The sequence below is a fragment of the Hesperophylax consimilis genome, chromosome 11, assembly GCF_061612785.1.
Source record: "Hesperophylax consimilis isolate HC1 chromosome 11, BYU_Hcon_1.0, whole genome shotgun sequence".
NCBI lineage: Eukaryota > Metazoa > Arthropoda > Insecta > Trichoptera > Limnephilidae > Hesperophylax > Hesperophylax consimilis.
Window position 1 is genome coordinate 34,870,784 of NC_142846.1, and position 11,063 is coordinate 34,881,846.

General features: G+C 37.3%; 1 protein-coding gene across 1 annotated transcript; it reads right to left on the reverse strand.

Moving 5' to 3' along the window:
* Positions 1-1,498: 1,498 nt before the first annotated feature.
* Tollo (Toll-like receptor Tollo) lies at positions 1,499-6,337 on the reverse strand. The gene has a single exon (XM_089637475.1). It carries the CDS (start codon positions 5,948-5,950, stop codon positions 2,078-2,080), a length of 3,873 nt encoding a protein of 1,290 aa, XP_089493601.1. The 5' UTR covers positions 5,951-6,337; the 3' UTR covers positions 1,499-2,077.
* Between the last annotated feature and the right edge of the window lie 4,726 nt (positions 6,338-11,063).

Below are 11,063 nucleotides of genomic sequence, written 5' to 3' on the forward strand. Positions count from 1 at the left end.
TATTACCCATAAATTACACATTTAATGTGGCAATTTATGACAAAAGCTGTGTAGTAAAATTTTCTCGCCTTAATTTCCTAAATCTTTTTTTAAATTGAGAGAAAATATTGAATTATATATCAGTTCTTATGTTCTCGCAATCATTTAGCTGTCCATAGAAATACGCTATACAAGACGGCCTTACTTTTTTATGGCTGTATTCGTAAATCGTCTATAAACTGATGTGACATAATAGATATCATGTAATGTCATTTGAAACGGTTAATTCACCACAAATCTGAGGTTCAGGTTTGATTGGACAAGGGCTCTTTTGTGCTGTTAAAAATAAATAATATAAAATACTTGTATATGGCATAGCTCGGTATCAGACATACTCGTAGCTGGGATCTTCAAACGGGGTTATCCCAGCTTTTTCACTATTGAAATGTAACAGCGAGAAGACACCATTGTGTTTAATTTAATTGATTTCCAGAATTTTTTTTGTTTATTTTTAACAGTTTTTATATATTTTTTTAAATATTACAAGTCTTTTAAAGATTGCTAGGTATATCTATTTGTATTAAGTGTGGCTGTAATTTCGCCTTTCGAAGACATTTCCAAACTGTGAGGAAGCGAATTCACTAATAAAATGCAGTTCAATGAATATTCGGTATATTATTCCTTAAAAGGGAGTTTTCTATAGATTTTTATTTTATAAAAAAACATATATTGTATTTCTTCGGCATTAACTATGTAATAATTTGTGGACATTTTGTTATGAAAGAGTTTTTTTTAGTGTATATCTGTTACTTATTTATTAACATTTAATATACAGGTTTCGAGACATCCGTATCATTTACAAGCATTCTTGAAATTAGGTAACTTTTACGAATGTATCGAAACAAGTAGCAAAATATGAATCAATAAGTACATTAAAAAATAGAACTCTTCCAAAACAAAACCCGAAATACATCGCCGTTAGATTTTTGTTGTAGATCCACCACGGTTATACTTTTATCCTTTGAAAAACATTTTCAAAACACAGATTTTGGTTGTGGTTACTAATAAAATTGATGGGTGTATGATTTTTTAAATCTGTCTCAAAGGTGTAAGTACAATATTGTCAATATGTTTTAATTTGTCTAGACTAGAAGTGACAAATCAACAGATGGTGATCTCACCTGCACACACAGCTAGATCCATAGGTACTTATAAGATGAAATTTTAATTTGTTTTTCTTATCAGGTACCTACTTAATATAAACATATATAATAATGAACAAATACAAGAGTGTAACCATTAATTTTTTTATATTTCTTTAAATTTGTGTAGGTAGGTAACATCACTTTTTCAAGAAATTATTTTGTGTGATTGTTATGATATAAGTAGATTAACCTCTTATGGTGTACTAAATATTGTTTGTTGGTTGATTCTTAGAAATATATTATGGGTCGTGTGTTTTGTTTTAATTTCTATAACAGAAAAGACTATAGTTGTTTTAATTGAAATTTTATTCGTATACATATGGGAATATAAATTGCAAAGTCAATCACATATCATACTTTACCAAATATAAAAATTTACAAAGCCATTCGGCCTATAGTCGAACATTAATATCACAGTAACACGTTTTTTACAAATTTTCATAGTAATTAGATAATATTATATTTAAATAGGTTTCCACTCGGCGCGGCGTTTCAATCAGTCCTTTGACAATTTATTATTCACAACATTCTTTAGGAAATGATCATTTTGCATTGCACTAGTTAATATTCTCAATGTACACTCCTACGACTTGTTACCTACTCTTTTTCGTAGACAATTTATTTATAATTTACATTTTTAGTGACTTTTATATACATAAATAATATTTACAAACTATTGTAGGTATATCACATTTTTATTAAGCATCGTACACGATAAATTATTTTTATGAATGATTTTTCATTGTCACTGTTAAAAACATTATTTGTATTTACAGTTTTTATATTAAAGTATTTTCCACCATTTCTAACTTTTATTGGTGATTGTTTTTATACACATTTAAAAAAGATAGCACGAAATGTTGAAAACACGGTTTTTAGGTTTCACAGTGTCACTAGATGTGTATTGAGACCGTCCTGGGGGCGGCCATGGGGAGCGCCGGCCCCCGGTTTGCCGTGTGGTTCCGGGAGTGCTGCTGGCGGTGGGGCCGCTGCAGGGGCGGAGCGCCGCTCACCATCCCTCGCCTCCTGTTGTTGGGGACGTCAGGAAGCGCGAACCTCAACTTCTCCCAGAACAACTTATCTCCCCACTGGAGATAGGTGTTTGTCTTGAGGTAAAGTCGGATGTCTGGGTCGAGGTCCTTCTGAGGAACCTCCCCGAGAAGGACCACGATGAGCCTCCTCCTCCGGTCCCGCAACACCTGGTGGTGCGCGGACTTAAACTCAAATCGGCACCATTCGGACTTGATGAAGTTTTCACTGAGCACCATTATTGTCCGGCGGCTGGACTCTACCGCCTGGACTATGGTGTCTGCTATGAAGCCTCCCACCGGAAAATCTCTGTAGTGCAGACACAGCTTGTACTGAGGGTCTCCGTGTTCCAGTGCAGGCGCCAACTCCTCCGCCACAAAAGCCTCATCTTTCGAACTATAACTGACGAATGCGTCGAACAGTTTTTCTCTGTCGTCGGTATCCAGATCCGTCGGGCGGTAGAATAAGCGTATACCGAACCGGGAATGGAACCATACTCTCATTTCTTGTCTGAATATGAATATCATCAGAGTCATAAATATTATCAACAGGAAGGCTCCGAGCGTTGCCATCAGCAACGGGATGTAATCTTGAATAGCTTGTCTTTGAATTATATTTTTCGTGGCCGTCAAATTTCCGTTGATGCTGTTGTTGATACTTTGTAGGCCTGTGCAAGCTGTTGAATTCTCCTGGGCAATGTAGAAACCGTTATCTGGGTTATCAGAAAATATTTCTTCCGTGTAAAAGTCAAGCTCGGTACTGTTACCGTTGAAAACGCATCTTACAGTCGACATGTCTGTAACGGTCTGTACTCGGTTTAACCACTCTCTGAATTGCTCTGTAAATTCGCAATCACAATTCCAAGGATTAGAAGCCAGAGTTATTTCAGTCAATCCCGTAGTCAAGTACCACATTGAGTAAATGGTTAATCTATTATGGTCCATATTCAGAATTCTCAATCTAGTCATGTGGGTAAAAGTTCCATTTCCAATAGATGCAATTCTGTTATGTTGGATGTACAGCTCTTGAAGATTGTCAAGTCCTTCGAATTCGTGTCCTGATAAATAATTCAATCGGTTGTGATGTAAATGCAGCACTTCTAATTCCTTCAGTCCGTTGAAAGTTCTGTTGTGAATTACTTCAATGTTTGATGCGTTCAAAAATAACACTTTCAATCGTTTTCTGCCTATGAACGCATGGCTCGGTACGGCTTTTATGTCATTACCGTCTAAATACAACTGTGTTGAATCCATCGGAATTCTTTCCGGAAGTCTGTCAACGTATCCCGAAGACGAACAGTCAACGACATTTGCGGACCAAGATTGATCGTGATAACAAGTGCAATTGGTTGGACACGTCATTTCACAATCACAGGCATCGAAGTCACAGCAGTGACACAGGGCGAAGCAGTGGAACTCATACTTGCATAAGAATTGATACGGCGCCGCCTCTACGAGTGGGACATAAGAGTTTCCTCTGTTGTACAGCAGTTTACAATGGATGCTGTCTAAGTCCATCAACTTCGGCTGAGTTCTCGCTCGTCCTGCGTTCACTTTCTGAAGCCATTCCATTGTACAATCACACTCTAGAGGATTTCCACCAATAAAGAATTCTGGTATCGCCTTGTCTTGCGGAACAGCTGATATTCTCAAGGAGTTGGGATCTAAGCTTGTTATTTTATTTCCGAAAAGGTCAACCCGCGTAAGATTCGGCTTTTTGAAGAAAGTATACGACTGAACTTTTGAAATCAAGTTATCATTCAGGTATAACATCTCGACGGAGTTTGGAATAGCACTTCCTGTAATTTCAGTTAATTTGTTTGAACTGGCGTCGAATGTACTCAGAGACAGTTGTGATTCTATCTCAAAGTAGTTTCCGAGTTCTGCGATCTTATTGGCGTGAATATCCAACCACTGCAGTCCAGTTGGAATCTGAGCGTAATCAAACCATTCCAGTTGATTATCCGATATATTCAACCATACAAGACTAGGCAACTTCGCAAACAGTCCTCCAATATCGCTGAGATAATTTCCATCCAATCTGATTGCTCGTAAATTCAAGTTTGCGTCGAATGCTCCCTGTTCTATTTTCTGAATCTTGTTACGAGATAGATTCAAGATTTTAAGCGCTGTCATTTTATCGAATATTCCCTTGGTAATATTTCCGATATTATTTTCTGTTAATCGAAGTCCATACATTTGTTGCATCATACCAAACGAAGAGTTTTCTAGGTTGGTGATGTGATTTTCGCCCAAATCCAATGTCTTCAACATCGGCACATGTTTCAACACCGACGGAACTTCTTGAAATTTGTTCCCGTTGAGATGTAAATCCTGTAAGCTGGAACAATTTTTCAACGCTTCTTGGTGTATTGTTGAAATCCTATTATTGTCTATGGATAGCAAAGAAAGCACGTACAGACCGTTGAACGTGTTACCCTCAATAGAAGTCAGACGGTTATTTGACAAGATTAACGTGTGAAGGTTGTATAGTGCACTAAAGGCGTTGTCTGGAATGCTTTCTATAAAATTGTCGTGCAATCGTAAAATTTGTAAACTGTAAAGGTCTCTGAATACTGATGTCTCTAATTTGGCAATTCTATTATTTGATAAGTCTAACACCACAAGTCTCACGAGTCCAGCGAAGGTCGCTGTATTAATCCACTCCGCGGTCAGCTCATTTTGAGATAAGTCCAACACGAGCAACTGAGTCAGTTCACCGAATAGCCCTGGTGCTAACACATTTATCGAATTGTTATTAAAATACACTTCTTTTACATCGCGCGTGTCACTGAACAATTCCGGCGGAAGACTTCTCAATCGATTGTCCGATAGTCTTAACGTCGTCAGTGAGGAAAGGCCCTCCAGCGCCCTGTCGGCAAGGGAAGAGAGGCCGTTTCCTTGCAAATATATTTTCTGCAGTCTACCAAGACCAGAAAATGCCCCCGCTGGCAAATTCTCTATACTGTTCCTAGATAAGTCCATCACTATTATATTTTCTCCACACTTCGTTGTCGGGTGACGATCGGCAGTAGCAAATCTAAAGCCGGTCACATCTCGTATTCTGTTTTTCGTCAAATTCAAATACTCTAGATTTCTCAGAGGACATAAAACGCCCTCGGGCAACCCCCACATATTATTATGGCCGAGGTCCAACCGCTCTAGATTGAGTAGCTCTCTGGAAAAGGCATCAGGTGATACGTCTAGCGCCATGGCCGCCCAATCTGTGTTGTGCGTCCGCAGGGTGAGATTACGCAAGTCTCTCAGTCCGCGGAAGGCTCCGCCCGACAGGTTACCGATTTTGCAGAACTCTATCGATAGGTCTCGGAGCTCCACCAAAGGGCCAAAGCTGCCCGGACTAAGGGAGCTCTGGAAGAAGAGCGCGTCGCTGCACTCGAGGCGCAGGCGCACCGTGTGGCGAGGCTGAATCACGCTGAAGTTGGTGTTCTCCAGCTCGCTGTTGATGGTACGCAGGCGGCACAGAAGCGCCACATCCTGCGAGCCCGCCCAGGCCGGCACCCAGCGACACTCGTCGGGGGCCTGATAGCGGGGCCCGGCAGCTGGTGCCTGGGACAGAGAAGCGGGCAGGACTCCCAGCAGTCCCCCCAGAACTAGCGCCACCGCCCACACCGCTCCCGGTCTGGACATCTCATGGACGTGAACACACACTTTGTTAACCCTCACCGGCTGTAACGTCACCGAACACTCTCCACTACTCCTAACTCTGCGACGCCGCATCAGTTTGGGGTCGCTGTTCACTATGCACGAACTGAAGTTAACGAGACGGCGCCGTAAGCCGTTCTCCACATCTGGTAATAACACACCGAAGCAACATTATCCATGCTTGTTGCGCTAACGATATACTTTTATAGATTGAGAAGATTTGCGTAACTTGAACTATATTTTACATCTCCGCCGCGAAAAATGAACAGGCGGCATTTTCAGATAAGAAAAATCACTGGGTTTATGTTTGCGGCGCGATCACCGTACGGCAATACTATCGAAGGGTAAACACCGTATGCACTACGTCAGCGATCGAGCTCAGAGCTCGCGGTCATCGGTCGATACAAGGAACGTTGAAGAGAAAAGTAAAGCAGCGCAACACACGTCCGCTCCGATGGCTGTTTGCTCTCACACTGGAGTGAACCCGGGCTGCTCGCACAAGGCCACCGCCGGCCCCGACAGGTAAGGCAGTTAGGCAGGCCCGCAGCTCCGGAAGGTAGGCTCGGCCGCTGCGAGACAACTTCACTTACGCCCTTCTGCACGGCGACTCGCACCACTGCTAGTTGGCAGAAAAAAACTTACCCATACCAATGCGCTCCCGTCACGCACACCATCGCGCTTTTTGTGGTGCTTGACGTTTAGCTTCTCGTTAGCGTTCGCCCATCCGCTGGAGGGAAGAGTCCATCCAGGTGCGGCAAACTGTTATGCCTGGTCAATGCGCGCCGAACAAAAAGGCGTACCTCACCCGATTGAAATTCAACTTTTACCAATATCTAGTAAACACCTTTTCTTCTTATCGTTAATTCTCCTTGTCCGTTTGATGATGAGGAACTCGCGCGAAAGCGGGACAGCAGAATCTCCCCCTCCTTTCTTTCATCAGCCCTCATTTTGTCTCTCTTACTCAGGACGATCGGTCGGCCATGCACAGTGCGGTGATTTTATCAGAATAAAAGTATTTTACAAATAAGTACTTAAATTTAAGCTGGCCCCATATTTTTTATCGTATTTTATATAAAATTACAGATTCAATCTCGGAACGGCGTTTTTTTTTTTAATAAAAAGAACCATCTAAAGCTTAATAAAAGACTTCTGAAGACATTGAAACACAATGCTTACATCTTTAATATAAATACTGTTATCGAAAAACTACGCGAAGAGTTGTTAGTTAAATCACAAAATTACTAACTAACCATGATTTTACGATGTAAATCGTAAAAAATAACTAAGTTTGACTATCTTTGTACCTCTTCAAGATGCAAATTAGTGGAATTCTAATAAACCTTACGAAAGTTAATAAATTTAAAACGATTGTTCAACTATTCAAGTCCGAAAAATAACTTAATTTTACACACAGAAAAAATAAGAGTAATTTTTTATTCTGAGTAATATTCCAATTAACTCTCTTTTGTTGACTTAATATAAAATTGTTTTATGTTTATTTAAAATGTTGAATATTATCAAATCATTATTGTGTGAAAGATTCCTCCACGATCACGACTTGGTTTGCAAATTGTCTTCACACACCTATGATAAATTATGTTCACCTTCGTTTCTTATAAAAATTGACAGCGGGCTGATCGATATCTTCATGCCAAATATTTTATTCGGTCTTGTTGGTGCCCACGAGAGATTTATTTATTATAATAAATACAAATAAATTATTCGTGAAATCATAAATTAAACCTTAAATGTTTTTTAATTGCTTGAAATAAGAGTGTGTAAGTTTTTTTTAAATTTGGTTTTAATGGAAATAATAAGTTAGTTATTTATTGAAAGTTTTGTACATTTTTTGAAACCTGATTATTATGCAGACCCTATTTTGAGTTTTGTGACTTCTCAGTGAATCGATGATGATAAAGTGAATTATTATCCCTCATTTTTTGGCCATAACTCAATGGCTTTTAGTAACATATGCGTGTTTTGTGATTTTTTTTAGTGCTGTCAGTGATTTGAAAATATTGCATTCCATATAAATTAAAATTATATACAATTGATTTAAAAACAAAGGTATTTATTAAGAATTTTATTCGGGAAGTGATTTTCCAAAATAATTATGATGTACGTGTAGGTACCTGGGTATTTACATATTTTATGAATCCTCTCCACTTACCTACTGAACATACAGAACTAAGAACAAAATAACTATGTTTATTTATTTTAGGTACCTACCGATTTAAACAGTGTTTATATTGGCGTTGTTTTCTTTTCATCTGTAATGTCACATCAATGGTACCTGCCTACCTATCTTTGGTCTTTATGAAAATTCAAACAATACGCAATCGTAATAACGGACTATTATTTTTTTTCAATTTTATTCGTTTATACCTTCTATAATCGTTTTCCGCCTTTAGTGAAATATTTCAATGATTTTAATTTTACGCTAAATATGTATCTAAGTTAACGCTGACAACAAGTAACTTCTTATAATAATTTTCACAATGGATTTTTTCTTTCACTAGTTATTGTTTTTAGTTATATTTCCCCTTTTAATTATCAATAAAAAATACTCAAGGAATTTTTTGAATCATATCAGAGTCCGAATAACAGAAAAGTATGTATGCGACGATATATTTATTGTTGTTTAGAAACATTTTATCTTACTAAGGTCATAAATCCATTTACAAATTCAGTATTGGATACAAAAATATAATTATATTTCACTATAAAATAGAGAAGAAAATAAAAATAGTAAAGAGTTACAAGTGCAAGGATAATAAATACATTTTTTTAAAGAAAACATCCAATTAAGATTTGTTTGAATTTTACACGTGAGTCGGAGAATATATTTATTTCATCGATCATACCTTTTTCCTTAGACAGACGAAGCAAGTTTAAAATTAAAAATGCTTTATTGCGGTTCAATGTTTCACACTTATGTTCTTTGTGGCTTGGTTCTTGCATTAAGATTTATTTTGGAAATTGGTTCAGACTCAATTATTTTGCTTGATGACAAGTTTCTTATTTTTAACCTGCTAGGAAGACATTTTAGATTGAAATATTTAAATCTTTTTAAATATGAATATGCACGAAGCAAGAAGTGTGTGCTTATACTGAGTTGTAAGGCAGTATATTCTCTCTGTTAGTTAGAATAAATTGTCTACTTTTTTTCTCGTAATATATCGTTCCGTACAGTTTTCTTCCCGCGACATCAACACTCGGTAAAGCGCTAAACCCGACAATTACCTCCCGCCCCTCCCCAGTGCCTCCCAATCGGGATGGACACTTTATGGCCATCTGTTGGTGATTATTCGCACCGAGCATTCATTGGCAGTAGAAGTAGGATGCTGGTTTCTGTATTCAAATGCTGCCTCGTTAGGCCTAAGTAATGTCCTATCCAGTCAGCGAAGTGTGCTGGTACCTAATCAATAGTCTTAATTAGGAATAAGGGAAAGTAAGCTTCGTCTGTTCTTCAGAGAATACCCCCTGTGCACGTTCAATATGTTGGATCTATCTTTTAATAGGCACTTATCTAATTAATGCTTAACGTGTTATTTAAGCACTTCACTTTAAAACTTGTGGATAAGATTTAGATAATGTCTTCATTATATTATGGCGTTGTTAGTTAATTTTTTCTGTGCTTTTCATATCTGCGTAACATATTTTTGTATATTTATTTCATTAATTTTTGGTTTTTGAAGAAAATCAAAATTTACTGATTTTTTTTTGCAAAAGTAGACGCGTTTATGAATTTTTATTTTTTTTATTAAAAAAAATAAGTAAGTGCATATAAAATAAGATTTATATCATTTTTCTACATATTACGATATTTTAATATTAATCTTCCATGAAAGTGTCTGCTTGTGGTTGGAAGAGGAATGCACGGTACATTGTTGTATTTATTTATCGGTAGCTACTAATATTATAGGTACATGTATTATATGCCGTAGTAAGCCTACGTTGCAGTTTGCAGTGAGAAAGTAAAAATATATATATTAAATGTTAGGTAAATGTGGTAAAAATATAGATAGTGCACTACTAACGTATCTAAATGAATGTAATCAGTAATAATGCTTAATATCGTGTATAAATTTGGGGGAGAAATTATCACTTCTGGAAAATAAATGAGATATCGGTTATTTTTAAGATAAATTCAAACGGAAATAGTTTTTTTGACGAGATTGTCTGTAAAATATTTTTTCAGATTTCGATTTTTGGATTTTGTCATGCTTCTAATTTCTTATTTCTTCCGGTAGTCGATTGAAAAAAAATCTTCTTCGGTAAGCACAAAATTATTTAATTTCGTGAAAATGAAGTATTTAATTTTGGGCACGGAAAAATATATATTTACATCAAGTACGGTTTTCAGTTCAAAACCGGTACTCGCTTTTTCTTCTATAATTTAACTAATGATTTTTTATTGTATAGATCTTTAAATTAAAGTACTTGAAATTCTTCAAATAAGCGATCCGTTGGGTAGTCAGAACGAAGGAAAGTTTTGTAAATATGATATTAATATTATTCTCTGTACAACTATTGGATAAAGGGTATTTATATGCGGATCTCCAACTAATGATTGCAAATATTATTGTATAGTTGATTGAAAAGTATAGGTTTTTTTCTAACAAAAATTTATATTTCAAAAATATATATACCTATATGTATACCTAATTTTCTTTTTTTTTCAACTTGACACATTTGTGTCATAAATGTTCATCATCAACAGTATGTTACCGGCCATATTTTATATTAAATGCCATCCCGAACTTTGCAGATTTTCTGCGCGCCAATACTCGGTCCTCGAGTAATGTTCGGGATGGGCAGAGCATGAAACTGTCGCCAAGGCATGGGCACACAAAGGATTACAGGTTCTACTGATTGTAGTGAAATGAAAGCAGTAGTTTTGTTTTTGCACATTATAAAACATGGAGAATATATTTAAGTAAACATGTTACATATTATGACTCGGCACTTACCCCCAGGGATCAAAAATTGGTTCTTAATTCTATCTAAAACTGATTAACCACTTAATTACGGAAAGTGAGCGGGGAGCTTCCATACGGCCGGCGGTGGTCTGTCCCAGACAGATCGAGCTGGCACCATCAGGGCTTTGGTCCAGGAGACGGGTCCAGCGTCTCCGACAAGGTGGCTGATAAGCGGTTCTGGAGCGTATCGGGTCTATCGTTTATGT

Excerpts from the sequence above, each read along its gene's own strand:
- Tollo (XM_089637475.1), bottom strand. The coding sequence starts at position 5,950 with ATGCGGCGTCGCAGAGTTAGGAGTAGTGGAGAGTGTTCGGTGACGTTA.